This window comes from Daucus carota, chromosome 7 (genome assembly GCF_001625215.2).
Source record: "Daucus carota subsp. sativus chromosome 7, DH1 v3.0, whole genome shotgun sequence".
NCBI classification, from domain to species: Eukaryota; Viridiplantae; Streptophyta; class Magnoliopsida; order Apiales; family Apiaceae; genus Daucus; species Daucus carota.
Window position 1 is genome coordinate 38,834,891 of NC_030387.2, and position 22,931 is coordinate 38,857,821.

Below are 22,931 nucleotides of genomic sequence, written 5' to 3' on the forward strand. Positions count from 1 at the left end.
GGATATTGAAGAGAATACAGAATTGGACTTGGAAGAGAGGAAAAGAAAAATAATTGGCCCAAAATGAAACACGACTATGGATACAGATGATTTGCCAGGGTTTAAACTTATGACACATGGTGACCCACTTCTGTAAGAACAAAAGGAAAATTTAGCTTGAGCCGATTCTGGACAAATTGATCCAAAATTAATGCTGTGTTGGCACAGGAAAAGATCCCAGAGATATCATGGAGTAAACTACTTCAAGTTCAAAGTAGAAATTTTGTAGTGATTCTTATCATAGAGAACATAAAATCTTGGTACCTCGACATCAATTGTTTTATGTTAAAATGCCATCTCGGACATAAGATCATAAACTATAGGATTCTGTTCAATACCTTCCATTGACATTCCAACACCAACCTGGATTATACAGATTAGAGAATGATTATAAGAACATAACATTTTACATGTACTGTGAAAGAAACAACGATACAAGTATCAAATGATTATGCTAATGGTATCATAGGTGGTATTTGGGCTTATACTTTTATGCCAATTTAGTAGTTAAGAGAGACTAATAACGTCGGGTCAACAAACTTGCCATTGTTGAGTTTTCACTCATACGAGCTTCAACAGGTCCAGATCCTACAGTATCTAACACCCCGTACATTTCAACATTTGCAGCAAAGTTGTGTAGCATACACCTGAACAAAGCAATGTAGCAAAGTCGTGTCAGGGTTCACATTCAGCAGTATCACTGACACACGTTCACATTCAGCAGTATCACTGACACAACCTTTTAATCGACCACCATGGCCAAATGGTTCAAGTTACTCAGGCTGAGGACAGGAAATAAAGAAAAGAAAGTTACTTTAGTGCGATCAGTGGCTTGCGATTGATAGGAAACCTTTTGACCCAACTCAACAGATTAATACTGCTTACAAGAGCAGTTTACCAAAATCTTCACAATTTAAGCTAAATTTCAAGATCAGCTGGCATATTTTCTCACAAATGACAGAGAGGTGACATGTATATACTTAAAATTGAATTGTTATGTATCTTCTCGGCAAATTATATAATTTAGAACTAAGTTTTTATTTAACAACTGCTGAAGTACTAAAATCTGACTATTTTGTATGGAAGAGGTTTAACTTACCATATGTAGGGAACACCGTAAAACTGCTCTGAAGGAGGCCATATTGGTAACACTTCCGCAAACAAGTCGAGGACAACCATCTTTCCTATTGGAACAGAATGAAGATTCGCCTAAAAATTGTGTGTGATTGCAGCAGAGGATTTTAGAATCTTAACCAGGAATAGAAATGGAGAAACTAGAACAAATTGAATCTGATCTGTTAAATAGCCTCACAACCTCTAAATTCTTACATGAAACAACATATACTTAAAATCAAAATTTAGAAACAAATACAATATGATTAATGATTGGGATCACACATCTTGATAGATTAAAAGATAAACAAAGAACAAAATGTAAATGCAAGGCAGGGAGCAGACCTTCATTTGTGGAGGCCTCCAGAATGGGTCATAAGAATAGGTCATTTGCGCAGACCTCCATTAACCAAAAAGCTTTGTCATCTCCACTTTGCATTCCCTCAAAAATTGCTGCACCTAGTGAGGATATGCACTCTGGCTCGTCTACAGGGGGAGTGTTTTCGTCAAAAGTATTACTGCAAGTTAAGATAGATGTTACTGTATATGTTTCCAATATATTGCAAAATAATTGATAAAATCCTAAAATGTTAAGGTGCCATCTAGCAAAAACCAAAATTTTAGTCATCAATATAATTCCCCGTTAATGAGATAGTTTGTTTCATCCATCTTGTGGAACATAATACTCAGTGGAAGGCTAATAAAAATCAATATAAAGAAATGATGATTTACCAGTTGTATATGTGACCACCCCTTCCATACTATGAGCAAGAAGGTAAATTTAAGTATCAGGGACTGTAAATACGTTTTTATAAAATGATACCTGCTGTACGACTACCAAATCAAGAAGAGGTTTGCACAAAATGTCTTAAACATACAAACCTTTCAATTGTTGCTTAATGAAGGCTTTTCCAATTTCAATGAACGAGGGATCAGTTGCATCTAGAAGATAAGTGCAGCACCATCTAGGATCACTCCCCACAGTAAACCTTAATGGTGACAAAGAAAATTACACTGAGTTCAACAAGAGCAAACCACAGAAAAAAGAGTTAAATGGATCAGCATCATTTGCTTCAGAAAACACAAGATAGCTTGCTTAAGGAAGAAAGAGTTAAATGGATTAGCAGTTTTTGCTTCAGAAAACACCAGATGAATTACTTAACAAAGAAAGTGGAATAGTGGAGACATTGTAACAATACATTCTTGAAATTTCCAAGACATCGCAAAATAATACAATATTGTTTTACACATATTCTCTATCACAAATAGCAAGCAAAAACGTATCAATGTGCTCTAGTTGAAATTAATTCATAAGGCGACACTAAGGTGAATTAAAATTCCATAATGGAGATACCACTGCATGTTATACTGCTTTTTCTGTTCTTTTTATCATTTTCTTCCTTTCATTTGCAGCGGCAGTCAAGTCCAAAGATTAAAATATGTATCAAAATGAGTTCAATATCATATATAAACAAACCAGAAAAAGCTATACTTACCAATTTCCTAAACGTTCTATCTTTGCAGCGGGAAATACACTTTTTAATGCTGCAGGAACATTTCCAGAAAAGGCTGGAAGCACTGGAAAAGAAATGTCAATATTAGTAGGAGCCTCGACATACAATAAGAGCACAATAATTGGTTAACTAGTCCCCACAAAATATCTGAATTTTCTAATATGTATAATTTGTTTAGCATTAGAAGACGCTGCATATTAAATTAACCCAATGTTTACACTCCACAGAATGGCAAGAAAAGCAAAAACTCAACTAAGATCCTAAATTTATCGTCAAATACAAGTCTGTGCAGAACAATCATTTATCAGAAAAGAATATACCTGGAGTCATCCCCAGTTCATACATTCTTGCTAGAATTTTCTTCTGCATTATAAGCTGCTGATCAAACCAGCTCTGTGGTAATGGACCACCCCATCTAGAGATGAAAAATAAGATAGATAATTCTGAATTAATAAGCTTACATAGCGGCATAGGGACAGTTTACCGTCAGATACTTCACATCCCTTGTATTGACAAGGCTGAAATAAGCAAGAAAGGAAACAACTTGTATAACCAGTTTATTTTTCACAGTTCAATGAAAAATTCCGATACATTGTTCTTGCATAAGGTAAACGATCATAACTTACATAAGCACCATCGGTACAATTGTAAATTGTGCGATATAATATATTCCAGGAATCTTGCATGGTTTAAACAAATTTCCCATGCCGTGTTTTAGAGTACAGATTGACCCCATGTCTGTAAGAAGACAAGGAAAGTTAGCTTGAGCTGATTTTGGACAAATTGATCCAAGATTAATGCTATGTTGGCACAGGAAAAGATCCCAGTGGTATCATGGAGAAAAATACTTCAAGTTCAAAGTAGAAATTTTGTAGTAATTCTTAACTCTATCTAAAGAATTTGGTGAAATAGGAATGTATACTGGGATAGAGAACGCGAAATCTTGGTACCTCGACATCAATTGTTTTATGCTGAAATGCCATCTCAGACATAAGATCATAAACTACAGGATTCTGTTCAATACAGATTAGAGACTGATTATAAGAACATAACATTTTACATGTACTGTGAAACATATAACGATATAAGTCTCATGTGATTATGCTAATGGTATCTTAAGTGGTATCTTGGCTTATAATTTTATACCAATTTAGTAGTTAAGAGAGACTAATAAATTCGGGTTAACAAACTTGCCATTGTTGAGTTTTCACTCATACGAGCTTCGACAGGTCCAGTTCCTACAGCATCTAACACCCCGCACATTTCAACATTTGCAGCAAAGTTGTGTAGCATACACCTGAACAAAGCAATGTAGCAAAGTTGTGTCAGGGTCACATTCAGCAGTATATCACTGGCAACCTTTTAATCGACCACCATGGCCAAATGGTTTAAGTAATTACTCAGACTGAGGACAAGTAATATACAAAAGAAATTTGTTGATGTGCGATCAGTGCCGTGCGATTGACAGGAAACTTTTTGACCCAACTCTCAACAGATTAATACTGCTTAGAAGAGCGAGTTACTAAAATCTTCACAATTTAAGCAAAATTTCAAGATTAGCTGGCATATTTTTTCACAGATGACGGTGAGTTAGTGAGGTGACATGCATATACTTAAATTAAACTGTTATGCATCTTCTCAGCAAATTATATAATTTAGAATTAAGTTTTTATTCAACATCTGCTGAAGTACTAAAATCTGACTATTTTGGATGGAAGAGGTTTAACTTACCATATGTAGGGAACACCGTAAAACTGCTCTGAAGTAGGTCATATTGGTAACACTTCCGCAAACAAGTCAAGGACAACCATCTTTCCTACTGGAACAGAATGAAGAAGCGCCTAAAAAATGTGTGTGATAGCAGCAAAGGATTTTAGAATCTTAACCAGGAACAGAAATGGAGAAACTAGAACAAATTGAATCTGATCTGTTAAATTTCCTCACAACCTCTACATTATTACATGAAACAACATATTCTTAAAAATCAACATTCAGAGAATATAGTAAAAGGATAACCCAAATTGGAAACAAACGCGGAAGAAACTAGCATAACTATGAAAACTTCCCCGTTCCAAAAATATGAGAGATTACAAAACCTGAGTAGGAATAGAAAAAAAGGTATTGTAAAGCACAGATACCACATAATTTAGAATGGCCTTATGCTCTACAACATGAAAACCGGAGTTTCAAGTGAACAGTTGAGCTGTCTTTTAAAATGGCAAATGATCTCTTAGCGAATCTATTAATCGCAAAGGAGTTGTGGAGTGCTGACCAACTGGAGGAGTCTGGTTTTTTGAATAAATAGAGGTCATTCCTTGAAGGGAAACCAAACTAGGTGTATGTGTAAAGCAGTCGAGGATGAAACGTGGTGCAGTGCTCGGAATGCACTCAAACGTTCCCATCTTGTGATTGTAGCGGTAAATCTCAGCGTTATCATAAATTACAATCTCATCGCCATTCTTGAAACCCTGTTGCAGGAGCCTAAAACGCCTAAATTCTTCAAATGGCCCGAAACAGTACATCTTACTCCAGACACCACCACCACATCCATTCTCCTCGTCCAAAGAATATACCTCGAGCTTACGAACTGGACATAATTCATAGGCCATGAAACTAAGAAGGCCCTTCATATTGAGGACTTTAAATGTCTTTTCACAACTAAAATCGGAAGAGAAGTCAGGCAACAACTTGAACTCATTGCTTGTAGCATCAAATTTAAGTGCAACCAACGATAGATTAATCTTGTCCTTACGGGATGAAACTATAGTAGAACACGTCCAGTACGGAGAATCCTTAACCATAGTAGTTGGAGTGAAAGAATCCTCAAATTTAGAAATAATAATCTCGTAATCATGATGATCAAACTCATGATAAGTCCATGTACCCGAACGACACGAGTAAACAGCATAAAAAACACGCAAAAACTCAAGAGAGTTATAACAAATTGCAACCTTGTAATCATTACTTACATGATCAAAACCAAATCCTACGCGTTTCAAACAACCATAACCTAGCGGCGGAAGATGAAATTCCATAGATTGACGAGTGGCAGGGTTCCAAATTGACAATACCTCGCCACTGCGTATGCAAACTAAGCCATTAGCAGAACCAATCAAACGATAACCATAGCTACGTAGGACAAATTTCTCGCCGTAACGAGAGAGAATAGCAATGTGGTTTGATTTATGAACAACGAGGCAGTCATTATCGTCGGGATTTTGATAATTGTTGTGTTGTTTTACGAATCGCGGGTCGGAAAATAAACATCGCCATGATTTACATACAAGTTTGAAACGTACCAGTGATGTGATTGGGAGCCGTGGCAATATCTCCTCTTGGATTAATTCCTCTGGTAACGACACCGTTTTGTGTTTTTTACTACCTGGCTGTGCTCGTTCTGGAGAAACCCTAACCGCAAAGCTCTCAACGCCCATCCCTAGTTTATTCTTTCCCTCTCTCTCTTCTTCTTTGTCCCTCTCCCTCTCTACGGTTCTGTTTATATAAGCAAGTCTATCAAGTTTAATTCGACTAGAATTAGAATTATTTTTCACTTATCGAATTATATTTCGAATCCGAACCTGCGAGTCAGATTCCTTGTGTAAGTAGATAAATGAAAAATATAAATAATTATAATATTATAATTTATTATTATTATTATTATTATTATTATTATTATTATTATTATTATTATTATTATTATTATATATTCCCTCCATCCCATTTTAAGTGTCATGTCTTGACTTTCAACGGTCAAATTGACCAATATTTGATCAAGCATAAATAACAAATTCATTATTATTTTCAAAAAATAAAAATTACATTTTATAGTATATTGTATATACTTTATAATGATATAATTTTTTATTTTTAAAAATTATATTATATGTGTAAATTACAGTCAAAATATGATCAATTTGACCATTCAAAAGTCAAACAGGACATTTAGATTGGGATAGGGATGGGCATTCACCCCGCCCCGCTCGATCCCGATCCGATCCCCGCCTCGTTCGGATCGGGGATTCGGGGAATTTTTCGGGGTCGGGGCGGGGATCGGGGAAAGTTTTATAAAAGATTCGGGGATCGGGGCGGGGTCGGGGATTGGTGTCTCCCCACCCCGATCCCCGACCCCGATCGTATATATATAAATAATAATATATTTATATATATTACAATAAATATGTTATTCAAAATAGATAAATTTTATAATATAATTAAAATTAAAAAATAATTTTTATTTTTATTGATTAATTATTAATATATTGTGATACAATATATTTTATTAATTTAAATTGTTATTCATTTATATTATAAATCAATTTTAATATGATTTGATTTGATGTTGAAAATATAAGATAATATTATTTTATTAGGAGTTAGTAGTTTATTTTTTTATTAAAAAATATATTATAAATTATAAAATTATTAATTTTTATTAAAAAAATAAAATTCCCCGAAGCCCCGCGGGGATCCCCGTTCCCCGTTCGGGTCGGGGATCGGGGAGGAAAATAATCCCCGTTCGGGGTTCGGGGTGGGGTCGGGGATGGGTATTGTATTCGGGGATCGGGGTCGGGGATTGCACTCCCCGCCCCCGAAGTGCCCCCGTGCCCATCCCTAGATTGGGATGGAGGGAGACAGGGAGTATCTAACGGAACATATGTGATATATACCTTTGTTACTTTTCTTGTTCAGGACTTTTCTACGCGATCCATTAACAGGGCAGCACTAATCAGCGCCGTACATGACAACTTTTTTTTTTTTCCCTCCAAATAAGTCAGTTTTTGGCTTGTAAAGAGAAATGCTACATGCACAGAACATGCTACAGAAAATAGTTACAGAATGATGTGGCAGTTTGAGTTGGACGGAGTATTTAATATGTTGTCTGCCACTAACCTAGTTACAGGTCCTTTATCACTGTTACCTTTTATTTTCTTAACTTATGTTATCCTTTGTTTGTACTTTGTAATATCTTTTAATATTTTAATATTTTAAATAATTATTAATTTTAACATATTTCAAACTAATATATATTATTTTAAATTTCTTATTTGAATAACTCATATTTACATAAACATACGTATTTGTATACTATAATTAATGAAGATGAGGTGTTTAATTCAAATATTTCACTTGTGATTTTTCCAAAAAACTAAAATAATTTCAGAAAAAAATACTTTATATGAATTATATTTTCATTGTTTATTTTATCTTCTTCTTTATGTGATTCACCTTTTAATTTTTATTATATTTTTTTAATTATTTGTCACTTATTTTAACTGTATAATATTTTGAACTAAATTAATAACTTTACTACATTAGATTCGTGAAATATATAATATGTGAGGGTTTTTTTAATTATTCTTATACTTTTTTATATGTAATCAAACTTTCTAGTTTTTATTACTTTATTTTTCGATATATTTATGTCGGTTATTTGTATAATATAATCAATGAAAATGAAAAGTCTAATTTAAATATTTCACATGCGATTTTTTAAATAACTAAAATAATTTCAAAAATATATATTTTATATGAATTATATATATATATATATATATATATATATATATATTTGTATTTCACCTTTTAATTCTCATTATATTTTCCTTTTAAATTATTTATGTCACTAATTTTATTTTCGTAATATTTTGAGGTAAATTGATAAATTTACTATATTAGACTCGTAATATATATAATATGTGAGGGTTTATAGTTATTCTCTTGCTTTTTATATGTAATCACTTTTTTTAGTTTTTTATTACTCTATTTTTCAATGTATTTAAAGTATTTTGTTTTGAAATTATCTTAGTTTTTTGGAAAAATCAGAATTTAAATTAAACACCTAATTTTCATTAATTATAGTATACAAATACATATGTTTACATAAATATGGGTTATCAAATAAGAAATTTAAAATAATATATATTAATTTGAAATATTTAAGAATTAACAATTATTTAAAATATAAAAATATTAATTAGAAGATAGTACAAACAAAGGATAACATAAGGAACAGATTACAAATGTGAGAAAATGCTGGTAACTAGGAAAGTGGCAGACAACATATTAAATGCTCGGTCCACCTCAAGCTGCCACATCATTCTGTAACTATTTTCTGTACCGCTTTCTGTGTCCGTGGCATTTCTCGCTTGTAAATTCATAAGAATTTATTAGGGGTATTTGCCTAATCAATTTATTAACCCTACTTATATGCTGATAAGTTGAAAGTTAGTAATGACGTAATTTTTTCCCAACTTATTTCTTATTACTCGATTTCTTTGCTTGTTTAATAATTGATAACTTTACACTTGTATTTTAAAATGCATTCCAATGTTTGACTAGTCTTGTTTATGATCACACTCTGATGCACATAAAAGTAGAGCTAGTGATCGAAGGTCTCTGTTTCAGGATCACGCAAGTATTTGTGATATAGCCAGGTAGATGTGTTGAGGGCATTGCCGATGGCCTTAACAGGGAACAATTTTCGACTTTTCTGCCAATCGTTTGTGAGCTTCACCCAGTCCCTCCTCCAGCTGGTTAAGTCGAAACCAGTACCCTTCTGCAGACTCTCTCGCAGATATTTGAAATAGATTGCTGCTCTCGGGCCATAATAATCGCGTAAAAGTCCACTCCAGTACTTGTTTCCTGGAGAAACAATAACGGAGAAATAACAAACATTATGAACAGAAGGGTCCGGATCCTGACATACGTATGTTAGTAGCATATGTTCAGCAGATAAAAAGCGCTCGATAGCTTAACCCTAAGTTTGGTGGACGTATACTATTATCATTCGTATGTTGTGGACCAGTTGCCTTAATAGAATGAATGAACTAGACACGATATCACTCTTAAGTAAAGAGAGGTTTGCACATACCATAGTCACGAAGCAGGCTGGCTTCTTCCTCTGTGTTATCGAACCACATGGTTATTTGAGTCCTTGCATTCCACTCGAACTGTAAATGTGGTTGCAATAGTCATTCTACAGGTGTGATTGTGCAAGTACAGTTACGAAATTGAGAGGTTCTTACCTGTTTTTCTTGTTCTCTGTCTTGCGCCAGTTGTTTTGCACTCTCCAACCACGGGCCTAGTAGAAATCCCTCGTGGCAAGCTAAAAGTGTGTCCATATCGTAAACAAGCTCAAGAAACCTCTGACTGAGGAACTCAAGTGTGTCTGCGTCTTTCAATTTGTAAGATTCGATGACCTCTAGAAACAGTTGGTTTGCGTACTTTGCCAAAGCCTGTCTTGTCAGGTCAACGAGGTCGTATCTGAAGGATAAGACGAATACATCATGCACAGAGATTACATAAATGATCAATTAGTAATAGCTGGTAGAAGAAACATAGATTTGTTCACCTTTTTAAGAGGTGATTCATATATAAAGGAAAATTCACCTGTAGGTGTTACTTCCTGATAGTTGAGCTCCACTGGCAATAAAAAGTTCTAGAGCACGTATCACTTCTGAAGTCGAGTACCAGAGATGAGGCTGGTCAAAAGTATCAGTTAAATCTTTCAAAGAATCCCTTCTTGATAACACCATGCTATACTTTTGATGCTGCGGTGCAAATATCTGGGCTATCGAGATGAAAGATGGATCAACATCTGGGAATGCCACAATGACATCTCTGTTTTTATCCTGTTTCAGCAGAGACATGGATTGAGTCAAGAGAATGTTCATCTGACATTAAGCCTCTCTCATGGTGACAAAGGTAAACGATGAGAACTTACATAAGCACCATCCGTACAATTGTAAATTGTGCGATACAATATATTCCAGGAATCTTGCATGGTTTGAACAAATTTCCCATACCGTCTTTTTGAGTACAGATTGACCCACGTCTGTAAGAAAACAAGGAAAGTTATCTTGAGCCTATTTTAGACAAATTTATCCAAGAGTAAACTACTTCAAGTTCAAAGTAGAAAGTTTGTATTAATTCTTATCCCTATCTTAAGCATTAGGTGTAAATATGAATGTATACTGGGATAGATAACGTAAAATCTTGGTACCTGGACATCAATTGTTTTATGCTGAAATGCCATCTCAGACATAAGATCATAAACTATGGGATTCTGTTCAATACCTTCCATTGACATTCCAACACCAACCTGGATTATACAGATTAGAGAATGATTATAAGAACATAACATTTTACATGTACTGCGAAAGAAATAAGGATATAAGTATCAAATTATTATGCTAATGGTATCTTAAGTGGTATCTTGGCTTATAATTTTATACCAATTTAGTAGTTAATAGAGACTAATAAAGTCGGGTAACAAACTTGCCATTGTTGAGTTTTCACTCATACGAGCTTTAACAGGTCCAGATCCTACTGCATCTAACACCCCATACATTTCAACATTTGCAGCAAAGTTGTGTAGCATACACCTGAACAAAGCAATGTAGCAAAGTCGTGTCAGGGTTCACATTCAGCAGTATCACTGGCACAACCTTTTAATCGACCACCATGGCCAAATGGTTCAAGTAATTACTCAGACTGAGGACAAGTAATATATAAAAGAAAGTTATTGATGTGCGATTGATAGGAGACCTTTTTGACCCAACTCTCAACAGATTACTAATGCTCACAAGAGCGATATACTAAAATCTTCACAATTTAAGCAAACTTTCAAGGTTTGCTGGCATATTTTCTCACAGATGACTGAGTCAGGGAGGTGACATGCATATACTTATAATTAAATTGTTATGATCTTCTCAGCAAATTATATAATTTAGAACTAAGTTTTTATTCAACAACTGCTGAAGTACTAAAATCTGACTATATTGTATGGAAGAGGTTTAACTTACCATATGTAGGGAACACCGTAAAACTGCTCTGAAGTAGGCCATATTGGTAACACTTCCGCAAACAAGTCAAGGACAACCATCTTTCCTACTGGAACAGAATGAAGAAGCGCCTAAAAATTGTGTGTGGTTGCAGCAGAGGATTTTAGAATCTTAACCAGGAACAGAAATGGAGAAACTACAACAAATTGAATCTGATCTGTTAAATTTCCTCACTACCTCTACATTTTACATGAAACAACATATACTTAAAAATCAACATTTAGAAGGAAAACAATATGATTACATGGTTGGGATCACACATCTCGATAGATTAAAAGATAAACGAAGAACAAATGTAAATGCAGGGCAGGGAGAAGACCTTCATTTGTGGAGGCCTCCAGAATGGGTCATAAGAAAAAAGCCATCCCTGTGAAATAAAATACATCAGAAAAAGAGTAAGAAAAGAAAGAAAGAAATCCTACAGGAACGGAAAATATTTAGAGATCTTCGGATACAGAGAAATTAACAGTCCCATGATCCCTGTTATTTTTACACAAAAAAAACTGTAAGCACAAACAGATGAACTCCTCAGTACCATTCTAAGATTTTGTTTGCATATATTACTTGCACCAATTTTTCAGATGTGGATATTCACTTTGGTATGGACCAAGATCACTTAAGATATTCATATATAAATCATAAGACTTTTAAATATTGACCTGCATTAACCAAACAGCTTTGTCATCTCCACTTTGCATTCCCTCAAAAATTGCTGCACCTAGTGAAGATATGTACTCTGGGTCGTCTACAGGGGGAGTGTTTTCGTCAAAAGTATCACTGCAAGTTAAGATAGATGTTTAACAAGGTATATGTTTCCAATATATTGCAAAATAATTGATAGAAATTTTTAAAAATGTTAAGGCGTCGTATAGCAAAAACCAAAATTTTAGTCATCAATATAATTCCACGTTAATGAGATAGTTTGTTTCATCCATCTTGTGGAACATAATACTCAATTGAAGGCTAAAAAAAAATTCAATATAAAGAAAGGATGATTTACCAGTTGTATATGTGACCACTCCGTCCATAATCTGAGCAAAAAGGTACATTTAGGTATCAGGGACTGTAATTACGTTTTCATAAAATGATACCTGCTGCGCGACTAGTCGACTACCAATTCAATAAAAAATTCTCTGTAAAATGTCTTAAACTTACAGACCTTTCAATTGTTGCTTAATGAAGGCTTTTCCAATTTCAATGAACAAGGGATCAGTTGCATCGAGAAGATAAGTGCAGCACCATCTAGGATCACTCCCCACAGTAAACCTTAATGGCGACAAAGAAAATTACACTGAGTTCAACAAGAGCAAATCACAGAAAAAAGAGTTAAATGAATCAGCATTGTTTGCTTCAGAAAACACAAGATGGCTTGCTTAACGAAGAAAGTGGACGACATTGCAACAATGCATTCTAAGACAAACAGAATAATACAATATTGTTTAACTCATATTTTCTATCACAAATAGCAAGCAAAAATGTATCAATATGCTCTAGTTAAAATTAATTCATAAGGCAACATTAAGGTAAATTAAAATTCCATAATGGAGATACCACTGCATGTTATACTGCTTCTTTTTTTTTTTGTTGTTGTTCTTATTTATCATTTTCTTCCTTTTCTTTGATCTTTTTTGCTTAAAAAAGGGATTCTTCTGTCATAAGTATTTCAATTGCAGCAGCAGTCAAGTCCTTGGAGTAAAATATGTATCGAAATGAGTTCAATATTATATAAACAAACTGAAAAAAGCTAAACTTACCAATTTCCTAAACGTTCTATCTTTGCAGTGGGAAATACACTTTTTAATGCTGCAGGAACATTTCCAGAAAAGGCTGGAAGCACTGGAAAAGAATTGTCAATATTAGCTGGAGCTCTCCACATACAATAAGAGCACATCAGCACACAAATTGGTTAACTAGTCCCCACAAAAATCTGACAACAGAATTTTCTAATGTGTATAATTTGTTTAGCATTAGAAGATACTGTATCTTAAATTAAACAAATGTTTACACTCCACAGAACGGCAAGAAAAGCAAAAACTCAACTAACATCCTAAATTTATCGTCAAATACAAGTCTGTGCAGAACAATCCTCCATCAGAAAGGAATATACCTGGAGTCATCCCCAGTTCATACATTCTTGCCAGAATTTTCTTCTGCATTATAAGCTGCTGATCAAACCAGCTCTGCGGTAATGGACCACCCCATCTACAGATGAAAAATAAAATAAATAACTCTGAATTAATAAGCTAGAATAGCTGCATAGGGACAGTTTACTGCAGATACATAATATCCCTCATATTGACAATGCTAAAATAAGCAAGAAAGGAAACAACTTGTATAACTAGTTTCTTTTTCGCAGTTCAATGAGAAACTCCGAGATATTGTTCTACAGCAAGTATTTGTGCACAAGTTGCAAACATACTTCTTTTTCAGACCTCACAGAATTATTTAATAGTATCAGGATTGTTTAAAGAGACTATTTGCTGCCTAGAATTGGTTGCTTGGACAGTATTACTGAGGAGATATATGTATCTTTGCTTCCCTTGACATCTTTCCATTAAAAATTTGATACGTATAGGCTATTAAATGAAACTACATAGACTTCAAAGCATATAATTAAAGTAGATTATAAATAAAGTGCAAAAGCCAAGAACTAACCTATGTAGATTTCCCATACGTGACCATGCAAGGAAAGCTGGGCCTCCAAAGAAATCATCCAACTCGGAACTAGTTATATTGAAATTCTGCAAAAGGAGAACAAGCCCTTGTGTCAATTCTATAATACAGTTCAAACTTCCAAACTAAAGCTCTTCTATCAGAGTATTGATATGTACTATGGAATATGATAATACTAGTTTAGCTTGTAAATTTGCAATCAGAAAACCTTCTCAGATTCAATTAACATAATATCGTCTGAAGTCTAATATGGCACCATCTCCGTGCCTTCTTGCACACAGAAGGGCTGCCTCTTCTGCCTCAAAAGGATTGGGGCTTTTGGAAGATCTATTGCTAAGTAATAAGTAACTACATTGTGTCTTTGGTAAACTGTGTTTTCTGTAGTGCTAAGTAATATTCGACATCGGTTGGCATCAAGATGAAATTGACTACCTTCGAATATTCAACTTATTTTGCTATTTAGGAACTACTATTGTGGTTTCAAAGTTATCATATCAATTTAAAAGTTTCTTTTGGCCTTTATATGAAAGAACTTACGGGGAATGATGTGGTCAAAGGATGTGTCATCTTGGCTAACAAATTCTAAATATGTTTAAGATTTGGTAATACATGTCATTCAGCTAAGCCTTTTAAGTTTTCTATGCTATGAATTACAGAGTAGAAGTAGGATAATTAAGACCAAGCTAATATGATGAGTGAGTGTAAAATAGATAACAACCTGGAAAACTTTTTGCCAAATTGCCTCCTGTCCGGTAAATGCTAATGGCAAGTTAATACCCTGTAGAGCCATCCAATCGATCTCCTTTTCCCATCTTCCCCAGTCCCACCAAGCAAACGAATCTTCCAGGTAAAGAAAAAAGAAATTAAACTTTGGGTGAATAAAACTTATAGAATTACTCTATGACCATTATAGAATTCAATAGATGAGCTTACAGCTTGATGTAACTGCATTCTGGTAATAATTCCAAGGGACAGGTCTCTTGATCAATATTCCTGCATCTTGAATCCGAGGAAGGGAGCCAGTATTTGGAACTGAAGCTAGTTGGATACCTCCAGTTTTGTCCCATGATATATGTGCTCCACACCAGTATTTCAAGTACCAGTGCAGACCAGACAGTAGCTCTACCCCGGTGAACCCACCTATTCTAGATAAACCAGAAGCAAAATGTATGTAAATTAGCACATCATCATAGGATCAACTTCTCTGTAGTAATAGTATTTCAACGTTTTGCTACACAAGTAACGGTAGCAAACCTAACAAAAAGTATGTGTTGCCAAAACATGTAAAATTGAATACTCCTCCGTTCAATTCGTTTTGACCACATTTCCTATTCCATCTGTCTGAAAACTACTGTCCACACAGTTATTATGGTGAATGAAGTGTTAATTATGTTAATATTTTTGAATAAGAATACAATTTGTTGGTGACTATCAGTATCTTTGATATAATTGAGTAAAAGGTGGAAATCTGACTGCGGACAAATTGAATGGGATGAAGGAGTACTGAACATATTTTACTTACTTGACTACACTTCACCTGGGCTGATCTACCATCTATTAACATATAATATAGAATTTCCCACATTTCAAATATAATTCGACATAGTTTAGAAGGCGAAAATGCAGATTTGTAAATCGATCAACATTGTACATCATCATCTTTCGGCACACCTGTACAAATCATGACGTATGTGAAAGCACATTACTAACATAAATGCAAAATGCAGGACTTACAAAATTGCAGGAGTGCCGGGTATATGGGAAGTGGGATGGTTGCTTAAGGTGAAGCATGATTCACCGCCACATCGTTCCTACACAAGACAAAAGAAATATTCTTCCTTCGTCACAACGTAATTATTATTTTAAAGAGGTTTAACTAAGCAATACCTTGGACATAATATAGATAGCGTATTTTTATTCTCGATAAAGTAATATTTTTCATTGCTCCCAACGTTATTTCTTTAAGGAGGTTTAACTAAGCAGTACCTTGGAGATGATTTGAAAATCGAAGCTAGAAGAGAGTGAAGGGAAGACACGTTTGACAACAGCACGAACTGCATCAAGTTGAACTGAAGGAGAAGCTCGCTCGCTGTCCTGAATTCGCACGAGTTTAGATATGTGTCGGACCCCGAGAGTCGATGAGTGAGCTAGGCCGAACAATAATACTGATACCGAGAACAAGGTGAGAAAGAAAAATATTCGACAAGACGCCATGAATGCGAAAATGCAATCGTGCAGAGTTGATTATGTGAATATGTAGGCATTATATGAATTCGAGATTCGCAGGTGAGTGATACGTGACAAAATGGAAGCCGGCAAAAAGAAGACAAATATGAAATGTTAGAAAATGACAATGTGGAGGTGATCACAGCGACATCTCAACTACTTATATCAGTTTGGTTTTGAACAAAACCTGTTAGATGATAATGTAATACATATGTATCACAATACTTAACGTGATTCACGACTTAGAGTGACTTATTTGATAAAGTTAAAATGTTTATTTGGATAATTTTGACTTATTAATGAAGTTATTAAAAATTTAATAATAAAAATAAAAGTGATTTATGAGTAATTTATGACTTAAATATAATTTTTATGAAAAAAAAAGTTCCAAAAAAATTTAGTCACCAAAAAAAGTACCTCAAATTAGCTTCTATCTTATTTCTGACTTTAAGCCGACTTCTAACTTATTACACAAATAGATATTTTTCAGCTTAAAGTCAAATATGACTTAAATTCCTGGCGTTAAGCATAGACAAACAGGCTCCTCAATCCGAAGAACACGTGGCATATATGAATAGGGGCGTATAAACCAATTTTGACTAGAATCCGGTGAACTCTGTACTCCCCACCTTAACAAAAAGCAGAGATCCGAAATACCCAACAAAAAGCAGTTGTTATTGTGTGCCCCGGAGCACACACTAGAAATACGCGATAAGTATCAATGGATAAATCTTTTACATGCTCCGACTGTCCGACCGACGCCATGCTAGAGATCCGAAGTGATTCACTTTGCGAGTCAAGTAACTGGAATTTCTTTGGAGGTGAACTATAATCATGTCCTATAACTATAAAGTCGGCCTTATTTTTCTAAGTCAGGCTGTAACACTTGCAAGCCTGTTTCATTGTCCAGCCCAACTAAACTTTCCTAGTAGCCACGTGGCCCGCGTCAGTTCTTAACTATAGCCAAGGCCCAAGTAGCTAACTATACCCTCTCAATCATTCTGATTTATTTTATCATCAGTTAAATAGTACTACAACTTTCTCTAACCACTAGTTTCTTCTTAATTCCAGTTCAATCAGTAAAAGTCGCACCACACTGATGTGCATCTTTTTATAATCAAGGGAAAAGAAGATGCCTGGGCTCCAGGCTCTTACATAAATAAATGTAACAAGCTTTTCCTCAGAACCTTGTGACTCCTCACTTCACATTCGTTTCTTATGAAATCTTTTGTTAAGATTTTCGTTCAGCAATGTCATAGGTATAAAATTAAGTACAAAATTTTACAGACATACACTGTCTATTCAAATAAAATTTATCATATGTCATTTTATATAAGATCTTATGTCTAATTTTGTACGTGAAGCATTTTGCTTTTACTCAAATCATGTTGTTTATTATATTCGAGAAACAAAAACCTGAACTTTCGCACAAATTGAGCTGAATCAAATTTTAATCTCAAGAGTCGAGTTCAAAACCTAGCAATCCAACTTTCCAAATTATGTTTTAAAAAAATATCAAAAATGGAAAATTGCTAAAAGTGGAGGGAAGAGAACATCAAAAAATTAAACTACAAAAGGCTGGGTGATCTTTTCAGGCCTTTGCTTGCTTTATCAGGGTCAAAGATACAAGTCATTCGGCATATATTAATGCCAGAAAAAACTGGGGGAGTTTCGAAATCTAAAGACAACTGGAATCTTTTACCCTCATTCCATTATCCACCTTTTCAAATTTATATTCTCGAAATAAATTATACCATTATAAATTATAAAAAATTTTGATTCCGCTGATATATCTGTACCATTGATTCCTCTGGGGCTTTCTTTCTCTTACAACCATACGGATACTACTTGTATATGTCTCTGCCACATTTTCTCTTTACCGATATTCGATAAAGCTCAAATATTCTAAAATATTATCAGGATATATTTTATTACTAGGAGAATGAGACACCCGCATACGGTCACAACCAGCCTTTTTGCTGGTGCTTGATTATAAAATGGTGGAATTACATTAAATATTATTTTAATTTAATGAAATTGGAGTCATCTCCCACTGAGTTATGGAGTCTGTGATGTTTAACTAACCTCATGCATCCATGTGAAGCCACTGATAAAGGTTTAAGACTACGAAATTAATCAACAGTGTAGGGCTCAACTTGTTGCATGAGATGTTCATTCGAAATGATTCGAAATCTTTTAGAATTGGATTTTTGTTTATAAAATAAAATCAAATTTTGACTCTTTTAATAATAGAGTTTTTCTAGTGTGTTATTAGCACATATTATCAATTACTCTTTACATTCCTCTTATTTCTTGCAGTTTAATTTTCTTTAACTGTTTGACATGTAGTTTAATGTAAATACAAAACATAGGTTCACAATCTTTTTATAAAAAATTCTTGTTCATCAAACATTAAATTTATATTAAGAAGAAAAAAAATTAAAATAATAATCAAATTATATTTTAAGAGAGTCTTAAAATATTTGTCGAGTCCTCATCCCCAATATAAATAATTAAGGGAGTTAGAGAAATTATTTTTTTACTTGGACGAAAGATTTTGACTGATAGGAGATTTTGTGAATGGAGTGACCATCATTGTTAATAGGATTCAATTCAATAAAAATCCATCACCTAATTAAAAAATATATGTTAATATATCTATGAATATTAAAAATCTGTTAATAATTTATCAAACAAAATGAGATGGAAAATAACAATTTTTCTACGAATTTTTTAGTGACTCCATGACAACCACTTTTTATTCGGGTGTTTCATTTTTATTGGCTTTCATTACATTAATAATGATGGCCCCCTACATGCACGAAAATTTTCACCAATAAAAAATTTTTCACCTATCTAATCTAAAAAAATAGTTGTTGTGTGCTCATGAGTCATGAGTACAAATTAGAAAGACCCATTTTTCGGTCTAAATAGGTTCAAGTTAGCCTTCCTGATTCCGCGCTCATACCATATAATATACATAAATTTCATCATAGTTGCCATGCTTGTATATAAATATACACTTTCAGGAGCAGTCCACTACAGCAGCAATCATGATGCTCTCTACTTCCTCCTTCTCTTCAACTTCTACTTTCACAGGCTTCAAACACACCAGCTTCATAACTCATCATTATTATCTTCATCATCAGCAATACTATGATCATGATCACACCCTCATGCCTCCTACTTTTCTTGTCATCCACCAACCCAAAAAGCCTTCATCATCATCACATTCACCAAAGTTACACTTTTAAACAAGACTAGAAGAGAGATGATGATTAGTGAAGAATGATATCAGGGTTTGCTTTAAAAGAAACCAAAACCTAATCATCTCATAATCCAATCTCTTTCTAGCTATTGCTGCAATTATCATGCAACGTTGTAAGTTGTGTGTCGATCTCGGGGAATCAAGCTGTCTCGGTCCGATTGTTTGCTAGATCAAGCAATGTTTAGTTAGTTTAATTTCAAGCTCTCAATTCTCTTCTTCTTGTTTTAGATGTTATTATCGCGAGTATTAAGCGTGTGTATCTTTGTTCTCTAGTTTTAACAGTAGTAATCTGCTAGTTATATTTTTTTTCATAATCCGGTGTTAGCACACTCGATCATATCTACCAAGCTAATCTGGAGAACTACTAGCACACTCGTATCAACTGAGCATGACAGTTCACTTACTTACGTGCTTTCCGGTGAAATTGAACATGTAATCTTGAAGGAGTAAGCCTCTAAAATCAAAGTCACGGTCTCGACTAACTGAGAAAGTCGTGGTGCGTTGTGATCTACTAGTTCTTGCTCACATACTTGAAATTTGGATGAAATTATGGTTTGTTAGAATTTTTTATGTCCTGCGTAATGTAATGCATTTTTGTCTTGTACTTTATGTATACACTTCTGCGAGTTATGTTGTCAGTTTGATTTGCGAGTTCTTCTGCAGAATACTACTGCATTCTTGTATTTATGTATGCGGACGCTCAATTTCCAGATAGTTTATAAAAAAAGTGACTGGGTTTCAAAAATGATAATATTGTGGTGTTATATATATATGGCTGGCCGGACTTTTCCTCAGTCTTCTAAGATAATGGTGACCTGTCAACTCCTCACTAGCGGAGAAGGGGCAAAGTGGTCTCTTAGCTGAATTCCGTCCGGGAATAATATTAGATTTTGTTAATTTCCCATGTCTTCCCCAAATCATTCATTCTCTATAGAATCTCTCCATAATCTCTCCAATTTTCAGCACAATATCAATAAGTTTCGTGATGAGTTTGTTTTTAACGGTGGTCGTCGGCGACGCCCCGTTCTTCTCGAGATTCAAGGAGTAATAATTTTTGAACCCTAGATTATGAGATGTTTTTGATTCTGTGTCTGTCTGTTGATTTTGTTATTGTGTTGTTTGCCAATTATATCATGAAATATTTTTTATATTTAATTTGCATTTCAAAAATAAAAAATATACTTGACAATATTACGCTCTAAATATATTCCGGTCTTCCCTGTAATCCAGTAAAACTACTCCCTCCGTTTTGAAATATAAGTCGCTTGACTTTTTTGTACGAATTTTTAAATTTTTTGACCGTATGCTTAAAATTATTATTTTTGAAATTTTCTTTTTTAACAATAATATCAATCATATATTTTTATTCAAAAAAAAAATGACAAAAATATGATTTTTATCATGCGGTCAAAGGATTTAGAAACGTGTCAAAAAAATCAAACGACTTATATATGTTTTAAAACAAAGAGAGTATTATAAATGATTATATTTATCGAAACTCTAGTGTAAAAATTTATAGCAAGAATATACATAATTTGTTACCATGCTGAAGCGGCATATATAGGGGCCGTTTGGGCAAATTTAAAAGAAGTGATTTTTTTCTTAAACTGGAGAAGTGATACAGAAGTGAAAAATAAATAAGTGAATAAAGTGTTTGGAAAAAAAGCAAAAGCTGTGAGAGAGAAGTTAGGATTCTCAGCTTCTTAAAAGTGCTTCTGTTTCTTTACACAAACGGGTCAAGAAAAGTAGAAATCAGAAGCAGAAGCTGCTTCTAGCAAACAAACAGACCCATAATTAATATTATTTTTTTTTTTTGACAGAAAATACACTTGCTCGTATCGATAAAACGCCAATACTCCGAGGAGTTTCTTTCATTCAAAAAAGCTTATCATCTAACCGAAAGACATGAAAATGTCTCCGGAAGTTTAGACAATAAGACCTTAATGTCCGAAAAGAAATGTCCCAACTTGTAAGACCACGCTACCTGAAACAAATACAATTCATTAATAACATGAAAATATAATAAATTTAATAAATAAAATCAATATAGTTTATCAAATTAAAAGATGGTAAAAGTGAATGAAATGATAAATATAAAAATCATTCGACAAAAAAAGATAATATAAAAAACAGAAAAAAATATATATCTAACCAAAGGGAGACCCTTTGGCTAGATATATCACAAGATAAATAATTACTAAGAATAATTAATGATAAAAGTATTAATATATAAAAATTGCAATCTTCAAAAAATATCTAAAATTTTAAGTAACAAATTAAATAAAATGTAATAAACAAGCCAACAAAATGGCACTGAATTGCCGTTTATTAGGCCAAGAATATACGCCATCAATCATGGCCACCCATAAATGGTACAAATAAAAGCCAAATCAAGACTGCAAGTCAATATACACCAGTTGATATTAATTGAAATACAACATCTTGAGATTTCAATAGGTTTTAAATAATATCATACTAGCCTATAACCCGTGCGAAGCACGGGCGACCATATAATTTTAATTTGATTATTTATAAGCTTAATATCATTTTATTAGTGTTTTTTTATTAATTAAAAAAAATGATATTAAATTATATTAGTCGATTAATTATATTTACTTTTGAAATTTTGTCTTGTACAATATTTTTCTGTATTATAAGATATCAGTACAAACAATCAATTTTTTTATATATATGTGAATGTTTTCTTAATATTAATATATGATAATGTGGTTTTTGATTAATATTACCTCATATTTTTCACATTTCATTGCATAGCACATGATACCATTGTATTGGAAAAAATTTAGTTATATTAAAATATTGAGCTAAAATTTTTAGTTATTGGAAAAAAAATCTATTCATTTAAAGATTTTAGTTATTAAAATATTTTTATTATCCATATGTGAATTTTTTTCTTAATATTAATATATAATAATATTGGAAAATGCTACGACAATAAGGGTGATGACTCCAGAGCAAAAGCTGCTCTTTGTCTGTATTCTTGTTTGTCTAATGTGTAGAGCAGGTGAACTAACACGTTTGTTGAGATAAAATAAAATAAAATTATTTTATTAAATCTTTGTTGAGATATACAATTTAATCTTAATATTCCATTATATAAAATTTTATAATTATTAAAAAATACATAAAAGTGTATATTGAAAAATATTTATCAACTAAGATATACCAATATCACCTAATCACCCATTCAATAATATTTAAACGATAACTAAAAACTTGTAAGTCATAACTTTG

The 22,931-nt window shown here is 33.4% G+C and overlaps 3 protein-coding genes across 10 annotated transcripts; all 3 read right to left on the reverse strand.

The window, feature by feature from the left end:
- Positions 1-408: 408 nt before the first annotated feature.
- LOC108196204 (alpha-N-acetylglucosaminidase-like) lies at positions 409-6,106 on the reverse strand. Of its 8 annotated transcripts, XM_064081041.1 has the most exons (12): positions 5,966-6,106; positions 4,398-4,507; positions 3,861-3,963; positions 3,617-3,679; positions 3,293-3,404; positions 3,128-3,184; positions 2,987-3,029; positions 2,649-2,730; positions 2,035-2,141; positions 1,498-1,670; positions 1,139-1,248; positions 409-686 (listed from the first exon to the last, which is right to left on the reverse strand). In XM_064081041.1, the coding sequence occupies exons 5-10, from the start codon at positions 3,350-3,352 to the stop codon at positions 1,639-1,641; spliced, it is 381 nt and encodes a 126-aa protein (XP_063937111.1). In that variant the 5' UTR covers positions 3,353-3,404; positions 3,617-3,679; positions 3,861-3,963; positions 4,398-4,507; positions 5,966-6,106; the 3' UTR covers positions 409-686; positions 1,139-1,248; positions 1,498-1,638. The 8 variants fall into 8 exon arrangements, with proteins under 8 accessions (XP_063937111.1, XP_063937112.1, XP_063937108.1 ...); XM_064081042.1 differs by lacking the exon at positions 3,617-3,679; XM_064081038.1 differs by lacking the exon at positions 3,128-3,184 and having other exon boundaries at positions 2,987-3,081.
- On the reverse strand, positions 4,643-6,240 carry LOC108196203 (F-box/kelch-repeat protein At3g23880-like). Its single transcript, XM_017363376.2, has one exon. The coding sequence runs from the start codon at positions 6,098-6,100 to the stop codon at positions 4,877-4,879; it is 1,224 nt and encodes a 407-aa protein (XP_017218865.1). The 5' UTR covers positions 6,101-6,240; the 3' UTR covers positions 4,643-4,876.
- Positions 6,241-8,890: 2,650 nt separating this feature from the next.
- Positions 8,891-16,488, reverse strand: LOC108196202 (alpha-N-acetylglucosaminidase). Its single transcript, XM_017363375.2, has 19 exons — positions 16,169-16,488; positions 15,917-15,993; positions 15,116-15,327; positions 14,901-15,022; positions 14,165-14,250; positions 13,617-13,711; positions 13,264-13,345; positions 12,669-12,775; positions 12,510-12,540; positions 12,169-12,286; positions 11,829-11,876; positions 11,471-11,580; positions 10,948-11,050; positions 10,669-10,767; positions 10,390-10,500; positions 10,056-10,297; positions 9,692-9,929; positions 9,538-9,616; positions 8,891-9,308 (listed from the first exon to the last, which is right to left on the reverse strand). The coding sequence occupies exons 1-19, from the start codon at positions 16,394-16,396 to the stop codon at positions 9,046-9,048; spliced, it is 2,451 nt and encodes an 816-aa protein (XP_017218864.1). The 5' UTR covers positions 16,397-16,488; the 3' UTR covers positions 8,891-9,045.
- Positions 16,489-22,931: the final 6,443 nt, after the last annotated feature.